The sequence below is a fragment of the Daphnia carinata genome, chromosome 7, assembly GCF_022539665.2.
Source record: "Daphnia carinata strain CSIRO-1 chromosome 7, CSIRO_AGI_Dcar_HiC_V3, whole genome shotgun sequence".
Taxonomy (NCBI): domain Eukaryota; kingdom Metazoa; phylum Arthropoda; class Branchiopoda; order Diplostraca; family Daphniidae; genus Daphnia; species Daphnia carinata.
The window spans coordinates 7,878,257-7,892,661 of record NC_081337.1 but is presented as its reverse complement, the minus strand read 5'-3'; the positions used below and the strand labels follow the sequence as shown (position 1 = coordinate 7,892,661).

The following is a 14,405-nucleotide window of genomic DNA, read 5'->3' as shown; positions in this document are numbered from 1 at the left end:
GGTCTTGTGTTCGGTTGAAACTACATTTTCAACATGTTGCGTTTTCATAACCTTTTTTTTTTTTTTTAGAGAGTAGACTTGTTTAAATGTTTTTCCTTTTGTTTATTTATTTGTTTTTTTAGTCCAACTAGATCGAAGTGGTTGAGACTGGCAGAGTACGAGAAGGATCAATCTTCACGCATATGAGAAAAGTAATAGTCGATAACGTATCAGTTGGTAAGCCTGGTTCTGAGACTTACTTTTTCTTAACGCTATACGAGAGAGGAAATTTAATTGAAATCTTCTTTACTTTAGGTACCAGGAACGACATAGTGGAAACCGTTTAAATAATTTCTTGCCATTTATCAATCACCATCAGACTTTTCGTCCTTGAAAAAATATTGCGGACGACGTATGAGTTTTCCTGTTTGTTAAAACGAAAAACGAGATGATAAGCTTAGAAACCTCGTATGTGGTAACGTATTTTGATCATCCATCATTACATCATCACTAATGGTAACGCTCGTGTGTCGGAATCCAGTTCAATTCCTGAGAACCTATAGGTGTTCTAGCGTCGACATTATAATGTCGACGCTACCTTCGTTTCCTCAAATCTCACGTTTTCGGTTTAACGATTGTCAAATTACTTAGCACATTCTTCAAAATTTGATTCGTCAGCTATACGACTTGTAAGTGGATATGTCTGCTTTACTGCGTATGCTGCTTGTTATTTTTTAATCATTTGATCTTCAATTTGCTTCTGCGAAACACCAGTTCAACCGTCTGCTCTGTTCAACAGGTACTATTAGTCTATAAAATCCTTTAATGTAGCCGTAAAAATAACGTTTACCGTGTATGATATCCTTTAGGTGCAATTTGCCTACAAAACGAGGATGAATTTCACGTCTTCCGGGCGGTCAGCTGCAATGCTACTACTGCTCGCAGTTTTATTTGCCCTAGTTCTGTCTGTTATTTTACGGGCGAGTATTATTATGACACTCGCTGTAATTTCTACGGCTACGGCATGGGGAAGGAATTAAACTTTGCTCTTCGTGAAGGTTGTGACACTTTGGTTGCACCTATTTCAGCCACAACAGTCTCTATTGCTATCTCAAGAGGAATCCGGGCTTTTTCCGACGGAGTTATGATTTGTTTACAAATTGTGGTTGGATCCCAAATCGCAGTGCCCAAACCATGAGTGATTATGCTGAATTCCATGGTGCTGGAGACGGTAACAACAACAACAACAACAACAACCACACACACACACACACACACACACACACACACACACACACACACACACACACACACACACACACACACACACACACACACACACACACACACACACACACACACACACACACACACACACACACACACACACACACACACACACACACACACACACACACACACACACACACACACACACACACACACACACACACACACACACACACACACACACACACACACACACACACACACACACACACACACACACACACACACACACACACACACACACACACACACACACACACACACACACACACACACACACACACACACACACACACACACACACACACACACACACACACACACACACACACACACACACACACACACACACACACACACACACACACACACACACACACACACACACACACACACACACACACACACACACACACACACACACACACACACACACACACACACACACACACACACACACACACACACACACACACACACACACACACACACACACACACACACACACACACACACACACACACACACACACACACACACACACACACACACACACACACACACACACACACACACACACACACACACACACACACACACACACACACACACACACACACACACACACACACACACACACACACACACACACACACACACACACAAATGTAGGATGAGTAATAGATTATAGCCATTGGTGGTATGGCTTCTCAACAGAACAGAATATACAGATTTAAAACAAACAAATCAGGGAATAAGCACCAGTAGTGAGTTCTTCTAACAGTTGTACTTTAATAATCATTTGTATCTTGTGTTCGTTTGTTCCAATATAGTTTTGAAACTAACCGTAAAAAAAAACAACAAATAAAATTGCGGCGCAAAACCACTTCGTTTTTTTTTATTTAAAAAAAACAGTTGATTTCAGAAGAAATCCAATAACTTGATCGACATCAGTATTCAGTTGCCATTATACTGTGTGAATTTCATTGAGTTCCAAGAGATTTCGTTTTTGGCCGATTTTGACAAAAGTGGTAAGGGGTATAGCCTTACCACTTTTTCATTTTTGGCCAAATTTCAAATTTGTTTTAATGTACACGATTTTAATTCAGAATTGAATGCCAATCACGGAAATCAAGTTTATTTTCCAATTGGCATTATAGTTTTTTTTAATTTAACGTCAAAAATACTAATAAATACACCGAATATTTTGACACAACAATAGCGGGATGCAGCATAAGTTTCCGGTGTGTTTAAAAAACGATTGACTTGATGAAAAAAGAACAATTTTCCCGGAAACGACGAGGCGGAATTGCCCACCGACCGATGGGCGGCAGAGCCAAGGCCAGGCAACGCAGCAAAAAAGTAAACGGTGCGAAATTGCGAGTATGCTGCCACCTCCTGTAGCTTAACATTATTCAGTAAAAACACGTGTAACATTACACTACAAGTAAATTTCGTCAGTAGTTTTGGGATAAGTTCGGGAAATTGCCGTCCTCGAAGAGAATCACCTTAAAGTGACAATGGCTATTGCCCATGGGGAGAAACTTTTGAAATATTTAGAAGAAAATGGGACGGCAAATTCCTTGAAATTATCAGAGCTATGGAACGAGGAACATCAAAAGATAGTGGGAACTGTAAAAAGTCTACTTTGTCTTGGAGATGTAAGAACATGTTTTTTAATAATCATCTTTTTATGATGCATTTGTTTAGTCTTGTCCTGTAGTATAACCTACATGATGTGTTACATTTTTGTTACTCATTTATTGATTGTGTTATGTAAATTATTAATTGTGTTCAACCTGACCTAAATGAGTTTAATTAGTGTTTGTGTACAATTTTGCCATCAGGTAATTGAAGCTGAACTGCAAAGTAATGTGAAATGGGATCTTACCGAGGAGGGGAAACAGGTTGCTACACACGGGAGTCATGAAGCCCAAGTTTACAATGCCATTCCACCTTCTGGAAGTACACAACCAGAGATTATGGTATCCCAGATCAACGTAATAATTTTGGAAGTGTTTAATTATAATTTTATGTAGGCACAAGCTTCCATACTGAATGCTGGTTTCACAAAAGATATTGCTAAAGTTGGTTTCAGTAAAGCCATGTCCCTTGGATGGATTGCTGTTGACAAGAGTTCTGGAGCTCCCAAGGTTGTTCGAAAAATTGATTCTATTCAAGATTTGGTTCAAGAACATCTTAAAGAAATTGCTTCTGGGAAAAATATGCTTACCAATGAACTCAGAACAGAGTATAAAAAGCGTAAACTCATACAAGAAATGTCAGTTTTGTACACATATAACTTTATTTTATTTAGTTTTACTAATTCAAAACACATATTATACATGTTATTATATGCAATAGAGTTGTGAAGAGTTATGAGATGAAACCTGGTTCATCTTTCAGCACAAGTGTCACCAAACAGGAGACTGATCTTACACCTGAGATGATAGCTTCAGGCTCCTGGAAAACAAAGGAGTTTAAACCCTACAATTTGAATGCACTTGGCACTCCAGTACCACGCGGACACTTACATCCCCTGATGAAAGTACGAGCTGAATTTCGACAAATATTTTTGGAAATGGGGTATGCTTCTGTAAAAGATGTGAGAGACATTAAACCAATTGGCGTTCTTGATTTTTGCAACTAGTTTTACGGAGATGCCCACCAATAATTATGTCGAAAGCTCGTTTTGGAATTTTGATGCACTTTTTCAACCCCAACAACATCCAGCCCGAGATGCCCATGACACCTTTTTTCTTGCTGGTACATACCGAATTTAGCTGTCTTTCACGTTTATTGTATTGTTATTTTGGAGTTATTTGGTTCATATAGATCCAGCAACAGCTTCCAATATCCCTTCTGATTATATGGAACGTGTGAAAAATGTGCATAGCTATGGAGGTTATGGCAGTCAAGGTTATGGCTATGACTGGAAGGTAGAAGAGGCACAAAAGAATCTACTCCGAACTCATACAACCGCCGTTAGTGCTAGAATGCTTTACGCCCTCGCCCAGGTTTAACAAAATCTTATTTATTGATTGTTGCCTTTCCTATAAAACCATTTCTACTATTCAGGGCGGTTTCAAACCAGCCAAATATTTCAGCATTGACCGTGTATTCCGTAACGAAACACTTGACGCAACACATTTAGCTGAATTCCACCAAATTGAGGGAGTCATCGCAGACTACGGCCTAACACTAGGGAATTTAATTGGTATGACGAAAATATTTATAATATTGATTATCACGTCGTCTAATACTGTTAAAATTAAGGAGTGCTGTATGAATTCTTTCGCAAATTGGGAATTGACAAACTACGATTCAAACCTGCATACAATCCGTATACTGAACCCAGTATGGAAATTTTTAGTTACCATCCTGGCTTGAAAAAATGGGTCGAAGTAAATCAAACTTATTTTACTGTGCCAATAATAATCTTAAGTCATATATTAACTTGCATATTATGATATTTAGATCGGAAATTCTGGTATATTTCGACCGGAGATGTTGCTGCCCATGGGACTTCCTGAAGACGTCTCGGTCCTCGCATGGGGCCTTAGTTTAGAAAGGTATTATCAATTTGTTCTCGTTGTTCGTATGGATTACATCATACTGACATGGATCGCTATTTATATTTAGACCCACAATGATTAAATACGGCTACGACAACATCCGAGATTTGGTGGGACCTAAAGTTAACCTTCAAATGGTGGCAGACAACCCGCTTTGCCGGCTGGACAAGTAACTTGCATCCACAATGTCATATGTTATAATAAATATATAACATAAAATATAACATAATAAAGAATTCTTTTAGGATAGAAAAGCTCCTATTATTTAATAAGATTAATATCTCAAAAAAGTAGAAATTTCTGTTAATAATCGACTATCATTTCATCTTGCTTGTCAGTCGACGCATCGCATTACAAGCATCCTTTTTCACAGATTTATTTGTCTTTCAGACACCGCGGTACTGAAATCAAAGAACCGGACTATTTACAAGAATTGGAAATTCGTATGGATTCAATTATGACCCGACTTCGTAAGATTGAAAATGAAGTGAGCAAGTTAAGAAAACAGTGCAAAGGGAGTCCAGAAAAGTTGACTCTCGTCATCGAAGCTGATCCGAACTATCCCCCACTGTCAGTTCAAACCTTAATCCGAATTCTGATGGCTAGCAGAAATCCAATTTCAGTGACTATTCACCAGCATTCATCTCTCAAAACGGCTTGTTCTTCCGATTTGATGCAATGGACGAAGTCGACAATATCAAACGTTAGCCGAGTGGACAGTTTATTCAATCTTACCTGGATATGGAAGCCCGTAGGACCTCATCCAACCGCAAAAGTAGTCAATCAGTGTAGCGGAGATATTTGCGGTGAGACTGCCGTAGCTCGTCTTTTGGCGCGTCTTCTCGAATCGTGGACCGATTGTGTGTTCTATGAAAACTATGATATAAACACTACTGCAGAGATTGATGATTGGTTAGATATGTGGGAAAGTTGTATTCAATCTGGTGACTCCACTTTCCTTGTGTTGATAAAGCGTATTAATAACCGATTGAATAGTTGCGATGGACGTAAATGGTTACCTGGCGTCCTTCCTGGAACTAAATCCCTCGCAGATATTTTCCTATCCACCCTTCTGGGTCACAAACTAAACAGTGATCGGGCGAAAGAATGGCTGTCGCGATGTAACTCGTTTTGATGCAATCCTATCAATGGTTTCAGTGGCGTCGTCTATGTGACAATACAATTACGTTGCAAATGTGTTGGTTCATCATGAATGAAATTTTAATCAAATGAAGAAATTTCGTGAATTTTTGTAACAGTAATAATTCAATTAGTTAAACGCCGTTCGTGCTACCGTCTATGGCAATCCTTTTTACCCAAAATTAAAAAAAAATATTGGCCTTTTTTTTTTGTTTTGCTGCTATCGCCATCTACCGGTCACATTTCTGGTTAATTCTCGACACACACTGACCGAAAAAAATTTTAAGCCCGACTAAATAAGCCCGACTAAATAAGCCCGACTTTTCTCGGTCGGGCTAAAAAAAATTTCCTGAAAAAACTGAAACTCATCTGAATTGATTAAATATCACAGGATATACTCAAAATTAAATGTTTATTCCTGTAAAATTGCTATTTCTTTCATTAAGTTAATCGTTTTTGAAATACACCGAATATTTGACGCAATGCTAGCGCGCCAGTACGCTACAGCGCTAGCGTGGTACAGTAGAAATATTCTTTGAGTGGATGTCGTGAACTAACTAGAAATCTGACTGGTAGATGGCGATAGCATTGAGTCAACATACACAAAAAAAAACAAAATAAACAAGGCAAAAACTAATCACATATTCGGAATCGGCGTTTATTTTGGCTTTGGCGGTAAATTGAAACAACATTCCAAGCCAAAATGTTAGTCGGAATTACTGTTATTTATTTTTTATTTACTTTTCGAAATATTAAAAGTATTTCTTTTTAAGATTTAAGATCTTCGATCTCGATCTGGCAACGTCGCGGGCAAACATTGGTCCGAAGTCCTTCTTTCGCCATTTTGGATGTAGCCTTTGTCAGTGATCATCGTCTGTCGTATTGTCCGGACTTTTACTACTTAAAGACGCCTTCCTTTCTTGTAATTCTTCGTCCCCTAGACTCTGCACTGACCAACAAAGAAAATGCATTTTCACATTACTTTGTTCAAATTTAACGTACTTGTAATTTAATTGATCATAGAAAACATTTTGCCGTACGCACGAATGCCTAAATCTTGATGGGAACTGTTTGCATGCAATGTTGAAATGCGTTTTCTTTTGGCGTAATTTTTTTTATAGTATGTTAAACATCCAATCCATTCTTACTTACTGAAGACTTTTTGTCAAAATTTTGAATCTTGCACTTTGATGTTGTATCTCATACAAGCATTCTGGCCTACATCAGGAAATAGGGTACAGTAATTGCATGGCCCCTTTTGAGTCTGCCTTCTGACCTATACACATGTAATGGGAAAGGTTTGGCCTTATTATAGCTTTAGTATTACGAAACAATTTGTTCATCCATTTATTTTTTTTTTTTTGCTTCAGGTATTGGAACAACTAATTACATGGAGGTGATGTGTCAATTTGGGACTTGAGTTGTCAGCAGTTGGTTGAAAAGTGCAAAGGTGGGTAAAAATGGAAATAAATAATACTTAACATTTGAACTCTTTTTGATTTTGTATGTTGGCCAATATAGAATCACACTTTTTTCTCCATTCATCTTTAGAATCCTGGGTTGGTCACTGTTTATGGAACATTCGCGTCTATTCAGGCCAAAAGTACGACAAATCTATCCACATCGAACATGGAGTCGATTACCGTATTGTACATAGAAATGTTTGAAGGTTGAGTATTTTATCTATCGTACATCATTTACTAATTGTCCCTTGAATAGGTTAGACTTTTAAGCTTCTAGATTTGCTTTTAGGCAGTATAGTTATCTTCTAATTGAAGTTAACACTTTGCGTCTTGGGTAGTGAAACGTGTCGTGCTGCGTTCAAACATCAGAAAGTCCAGCAGCTGCGTGTGGTTTAATTTATAGTCAATGTTCTTCCTTCTGATGAAGCAGATATTGCCATCGTTCGAACTAACTTTTATAGCGCTTGCTTACGTAGTATGTGATCCTTTGGCGATGCGTTGGTTTTTGTTATTACTTGTTTTTTGTACTTGCGTAACAATTGCCTATTTTGGAACACATTTTCAAAACATCGTTCTGTTTGATCATTTTTCCGATAATATCGGATTTAGCAAACTCGTGACTGCAAACATCGAATTTTTGGAAATGTGTTATAAAATGACGGTTGATAGTTCTGACGATTTTGTTCATTTGTTATTGTTCTACGTCGTGTGATGAATTTGCTATTTTATCGTTTGGTTTTAAGCATTGGAGGGAAAGAAGCCGTTGCTAATTAAGTAGAATTTTGTTCACTGACAAACTGCTGCATTAACTTTGTAGAAAAACCCGAATAGGTGGCACTTAAGTTTCTTCTACCTAAATCTTACCCGTGATACATTGTGAGAAAACTAATAAATATTTTTTTTTTCTTTTTAGACGGAATGGACTAGCTGTATGTTGGAGTAATGTTCCAGAAAGCAGCATTCCAGGGGCAAGAATCCAAGTTGAAAGGCTGATCAACACTTTATATATTGTTCAACTTGTTTTCTTTGCCCCTTGGTGAATTTGAATTAAATTGGAAATTGAAAGTTATTGAACTAATTTGCCAATCAGTTAGATGGAATTTGTGGAAGTTGCAGAAATGTCAGGACCGAGTAAATACGCAAAATTTGGAGTCGAAAAAAGTGTTTGCATGTGGTGAATACTAAGAACGTCTGTTCGCACTTCCAGAAATTTTAAGGCTTGGGACACGATGCAGGCTGTAGATGGTGGAATTTGCATTGCAAGTCAAAATCGTGTGTTAATGCCTGTCGACTATTAAGTAACAGTTCGAGCTAATGTGTCTTAAAATACTAAAAATAAATACATAAAGATATAATTGGAATTGGTTTTGTATTGTCCCACCTCCACCCACAATTCCACCACGTTTTACATTACATTTACATATTATTAAACACATACATTATACAATAATACATACATACATAATACACAAACACTTAAGCTAACCCGTTGGCTGCCAAGCCATTACAACCCGTAGGTTGTTCTTCTACAGTCTCTACCATCGCTTCAGATGGAACACGATGCAAGGGGGACTTGTCTTTCGACAAGTCCGGGCTGATTTGACGGTGGAGACCTTTATGGGAATGCACACCCCGGGTGACTCCACCATCAAATCGACAAAGAGAAGGCCCTGATGGTGCATTGCCTAATGCGCGCGAAGGCGCAAGGCGACTGCCCTACCCCAATAGGTGATCAACCTAGGGGTAGAACAGCGCCCGCCGGTCCCTACAGCTACAAAAAAAATGGGAGAAAAATGGGTGGCAGCCAACGGGTTAGCTTACACTACACGACAATACAAAACAAAACAATACCAAAACGCGAGGCTCCACGACGAGGGGGATGAGGCGAAGCCGGGCGCGATCGACGATGATGCGGCAAAGGCGATTAGCTCGATGACGGTGAAGCGAAGACAGCGAAGTGAAGATGGCAAGGCTAAGGCGATCAGCTAGAAGACAGCAAAGACGACGGCGGCGATGACAACGAGACGAGGACGGCGATGACAACGAGACGAGGACGGCGATGACAACGAGACGAGGACGGCAATGACGGCGAGACGAGGACGTCGATGACGAGGACGTCGATGACGAGGACGTCGATGACGAAGACGGCGATGACGGCGAGACGAGGACGGCGAGACGAGGACGGCGAGACGAGGACGGCGATGACGAGGACGGCGATGACGAGGACGGCGATGACGAGGACGGCGATGACGAGGACGGCGATGACGAGGACGGCGATGACGAGGACAGTGAGGCAGAGACGATCAGCTTGATGACAATGAGGAGAAAATGAGGTGAAGATCAGGACTCATTTCTTTTTCATTACCAATCTGTATAAAAAAAAGGAAATAAATTAGATGAAAGAACAATAGCATACTCATAGTCATCTTCACTGACAAACTCTTGTAAAAAACAAAAACCAAATAAAATTCATTACAGTTTTCCATTGGCAACCTACTTGTAACAGTAGCATTCAACGAACCATAGTGTTATTGAGTTTTTTCATAGCGTAAACATTCCAAAGTCTACTACAGATAAGCTGTACGGGGAATTAAAAGGTGAAAAGTACCAGTACTTCCAATTAGTTCTTTTAACATAAATGTGCAACTACCAGATATCTCAAATGGTAAAAGAAAGCCCAGTAAGTTTGGGTTTGCAAACCATTCACTACATCCTTTCGAATCAATTGACAATCTGTTGCGAGGGACTCATTTGAAAGGAATGCCCCCATGGTAAAGTTTGCAAGTATTAATATTTGTCTTCTATGCTTTGGAAAAGAATTAAGGGTATAAATGGCATATTGTGAGTTATATACCTTTCCCACAAGTAAATAGCGTAATAAAAACTATGGAAAGCCTAGCTGAGCAGCTGGCATAGCTGATCAACAATTAGAACTGTCACATATAAAAAACAACCAATTTTAGAGTGTTTTTATTCCAATACATACCCAAAAATGAAAGTATAAAACCGTAGATAACGTACCGTTGATTTTTAGATGAATATTCCTTCGAAACACACCATAGTTAAGAAAATTAACAAACAGCAACTTTACTAGTTACGACAATCAGCCATTATAGGGAAACAAGAGCGCCATCTAGTTTTACTATTTGATACCCAATGAAAATCTCAACTTCAAAACGAAGTGCGAAAATTAACGCTTAACGTGATCGTACCTTAAGCGTTAGTATTTCAGACAATTACTTCTATTTCTATAGCGCAATAACCCAAAAAATTAAGCGGGTAGTTTGCATGCCTGACAGACGTTAAACATGCCATCCATTCATCCGCATACATGTCGTAAGATTAACCAGTATCGTAGATAGCAGAATGACAAGAAAGAAAGATCACCCAATCACATCTGTTGATGTAACATTACAAAAGACGGTGGGAAGAATACAGTTCATTTTTTACTTTTTTCAAAATCGCGTAAAATCTTTTGGGAAGTAACCGGAAGTAGCCAATATCTCCGAAAATATTTATCGTGTGACGAAATGAATACAATATTCGTAATCCTTATCAAATTTGGAATACAACTGATGTGTTTTCAGCCAAAAGCCGGATTTGGCCAAAATCGCGATTTTTCCTGAACTATAGTTCATGAAAATTTGCGATTTTCGACGATTTTCGGGTATTTTGTACTGACCCATGGATTCGACCCCAAATTTCATGAGGATCACGAAAATATGAATCTTTTTATGTACAGACTTAAACATAAGCAACCATAAGCTATTTAAAAACCGGAAGTAAAATCGGAAATCACAATTTCGGAAACCTAAAAAATGAGCTTTGTTCTCCGTTACATTGCTAACCATCATCCATCATAGTTGCAGAAGTCATCTACTGTAAATAAACATTGCCGAGCTTCTAAAAGTACGAATTCAGTTACGAAAATGTACCGCTGAATAGCTCTACATTTCCAGAGAATATCTCAAATCTTAATGACACCTTAATTCACCCGAATGAAAATTTCGTGCCTTACGTGATTAAATTTGTTAGTCTAAGCAGTATTACATGCAAACCTGTAACCAAAAAGTGACGGGATTAAAAAAAAAAAAAATAGGTTTCACTAGCATCTGTTGGACTGTTGGTGGGCTGTGGCAGTTTTGCCTCATAGTTAAGCCGCGTCCGTGCGAATCAAAATTTATAATATAAAATTGGTGCTTAAATATAAATTACGACTTATTAAACTATTTTATTACTAAAATAACAAACAGACAGGCATTGAAAAACCGTGGAAAGGTTACTGATGAAACCACGAAATTTATCGTAAAACTACCAAACATATAGTACCTTACCAAACTTCTTGCGGTTGATTCATGGCTAGTATTACTTTTGCTACTTTGCCATTACAGTAGTGTCCTTAGTTTGCAGTTTATTACTAGACATGTTTTGTGCAACAGTTTTCAATATTGGTCTTCTATAGAGCGACATCTCCGGATGCAAAATCACACTAGGATACACTGACAGCTTGTTGTTGCTCAATCTGTATGTTCTTATATCAGCTGCAAATGTTATTTTATTTGTGTATCCCACACATAAACTGTAACTAAGTTTTGACTTTATTTTACCCTGGTTTCAGCATTTCCACACCATTTTCATCATGTTGGTCACATAGGAAAAAGACCGTGATAGAATAATAGTAGAGAATGTTAGTTTAACAACAAAGAATGCACTCAATAGTATGGGATTTTAGTTTAAAATGACTAAAATTCATTGGCGAAGTTATTTGGCCAATAACTTCGACATGTAACCCATTTCTGTTCAAGTCTGAAGTGACAAGTGAATGATAAAAGCTTATTCCTTCAATGTTATACTTCGGTTTTGGCCACAGATCAAGTAAATTAATAGATTATAATGTAGTAATCTCACACAACCTTTTCTAAGTTTAAATGGGATGTCTGTAGGTTATAATAAAAAACACTTGTTGACTTTACATGACTCATAGCTCGATGAACATGACTCGATAGTTAGATGAAGTGACTTGAATGCTCTGGTTAAGATTAAGATTGGTACTCCCATTATGACGCACGTATATGAACTTTGTAAGCCTATTGCATGCTGTTACGAGCGAAAACATAAAAATGTACTCCTTCATTTTAGTTAACCCATTAAGCCAGCTCAGCCAAATAGTTGCCAAACCATAAGGGAAGTTACAAATTGAAATGCGTTGTTGGTTACAAAAGTTTAAAATACCTTTATGATAACCCTGTTCCTTGAGGTACTGCATCTATCGATATATTGATGATTTCGCAGATGGAGCAGTTTTGACGGTGACTATTTTTTCATTAATGAATTGGTTCAAACTTTTGTTTTCTAGTTTACATGCAAAGGCATGAACCCCCCCCCCCCCCCAAAAAAAAAAAAAAAAACCTTTAAAACACAAAAATAGTTTAAATTTCATATGCCAGAAATGATACATTTACCTTGACTGTACAGAATTTGAAGCCATCTCTGATTTCAGCAAGCGGATTCGGTTCACGTCATTTTAATCAACATTGAAACGGTCATCGGTCAGATATGCTTCTTCAAACTATCTTGTCACCTACAAAAGACAGAAGTAAAAACCAGGAAGAAAATGGTTACCAAGGTTTACTTCTCATGGCATTGTTTTTCTTTTCTTACTCATAGCGCATATTCCGCGAAGACAGAGATTAGGAGCTGCAGCTAACAGCTGTACTGGTGGCTTTTGATCTGTTAAAAGATTTCCTTAATCCTGAAAATTGCCGGGATACAAAGTAAAAAACCTCATCATTGACGAAAATTCCTTCCATACCTAGGAACTCACTATATGATGCCCATTGATGACGCACCAGCGAAAAACGTGTTTTACGTCGAGTGAGTGCCGTGTTCACCAATGTTCTGAGCGCAAAGGTCACCGGCAGCCGTTTCCAAGCACAATACATAGTCACATGTGTAACATACGAGAGGAATTATTTGAAGTAACTAGCTGTGAAAAAATTTAACGCTGTTATACTCGGTTCATATGGTGATACATCTCTTTAAAAAAATTGCAAAGCTCCACTAGTTTACCTACGGTAATGCACTCCAAATTGTTTCCACTGGCAAGGGTGGCCGACATTCAGTTTTGTAATGCTCCCGTACTTTCTATACTTGTTTGACTTTCACCTCCAGAAAAATACAACCGATGCCAAACAGTACCCTTAAAATGTTTTATCAACTGACAAAAGGCAGAGGATTACCTAAGTTTATGTTTGAAGTCGACCCCAAGCGATTTAAACGGATCGTTTCCATGATTGTCGTAAAAAATTGTGGTAATGTGATCCAGCAGATCTTCATCTGCATGCGTTGCTATAATACGATCAAGAGCTCTTCGAAAATCTACAGAGATCTTTGGCTTTCATGTAGGTTGATCCAAACAGTCGTCTCCATAAATAAACTTACCATCTTACTGGCAGTATTTCTCCCAGTCGAATCGCATTTGCAACGATGATACTCCAAAGATTTAACAAGTCGCCGTTGTACGCACCTATGAAAACATATTATAATGACAATCGTTTTGATCACTTAACGTAAAAGTTTACCCACTCTCTGCAGTTTTTGCTGTAGTGATCAGCCAAATCCTCACGCCTACCCTTTGCATGTAAATTTAGTTCTGTGGGCGCCAGTCCAGAATAATAGTGTTAGAAACAACTCTTTTGGCAGCGAGGATTTTGAAATGGCGCTGAAAGTGGAGCAAACTGCGAACTTCATAACCATTAGGCGCTCGTTTGCCATTTAATACCTGCTTACACTTGGATATATTAATTTAAGATCCTTTGGTCCCGCATTTAGAAATTTTTAATATTAAGTTACTTGGATCCTGTTCGGGTTTGCAAATCATTCCTGTCTGGTCAACCCATCAGCAATTTAAAACATATTAATTTAATTGGAACACACGTAATATTGTACCACCTTTTAA

The 14,405-nt window shown here is 38.3% G+C and overlaps 1 protein-coding gene and 2 long non-coding RNA genes across 5 annotated transcripts; all 3 read left to right on the top strand.

Annotated features, from left to right (window-relative positions):
• Positions 1–2,687: 2,687 nt before the first annotated feature.
• On the top strand, positions 2,688–6,043 carry LOC130685941 (phenylalanine--tRNA ligase alpha subunit-like). Of its 2 annotated transcripts, none has more exons than XM_057509240.2 (11): positions 2,688–2,930; positions 3,117–3,254; positions 3,309–3,550; positions 3,634–3,855; positions 3,920–4,035; positions 4,105–4,286; positions 4,348–4,486; positions 4,546–4,673; positions 4,747–4,841; positions 4,912–5,013; positions 5,235–6,043. In XM_057509240.2, the coding sequence occupies exons 1-11, from the start codon at positions 2,790–2,792 to the stop codon at positions 5,977–5,979; spliced, it is 2,250 nt and encodes a 749-aa protein (XP_057365223.1). In that variant the 5' UTR covers positions 2,688–2,789; the 3' UTR covers positions 5,980–6,043. The 2 variants fall into 2 exon arrangements, with proteins under 2 accessions (XP_057365223.1, XP_057365233.1); XM_057509250.2 differs by having other exon boundaries at positions 2,689–2,930; positions 4,912–5,038; positions 5,235–5,377.
• A 796-nt stretch (positions 6,044–6,839) lies between these two features.
• LOC130685997 (uncharacterized) lies at positions 6,840–8,516 on the top strand. Of its 2 annotated transcripts, XR_008999773.1 has the most exons (5): positions 6,848–6,906; positions 7,194–7,282; positions 7,355–7,434; positions 7,506–7,653; positions 8,361–8,516. It is a non-coding gene; the product is annotated as an uncharacterized LOC130685997 (long non-coding RNA). The 2 variants fall into 2 exon arrangements; XR_008999771.1 differs by having other exon boundaries at positions 6,840–7,282.
• Positions 8,517–12,602: 4,086 nt separating this feature from the next.
• LOC130686022 (uncharacterized) lies at positions 12,603–13,275 on the top strand. The gene is made up of 3 exons (XR_008999794.2): positions 12,603–12,756; positions 12,923–13,043; positions 13,115–13,275. It is a non-coding gene; the product is annotated as an uncharacterized LOC130686022 (long non-coding RNA).
• Positions 13,276–14,405: the final 1,130 nt, after the last annotated feature.

What these genes read in the sequence shown, in the direction of transcription:
- LOC130685941 (XM_057509240.2), top strand. Translation starts at nt 2,790, where the DNA reads ATGGCTATTGCCCATGGGGAGAAACTTTTGAAATATTTAGAAGAAAAT. An exon ending in AACACTAGGGAATTTAATTG is followed by an intron (nt 4,487 to 4,545) that starts GTATGACGAAAA and finishes GTTAAAATTAAG; the next exon opens with GAGTGCTGTATGAATTCTTT. An exon ending in GCTTGAAAAAATGGGTCGAA is followed by an intron (nt 4,674 to 4,746) that starts GTAAATCAAACT and finishes TATGATATTTAG; the next exon opens with ATCGGAAATTCTGGTATATT.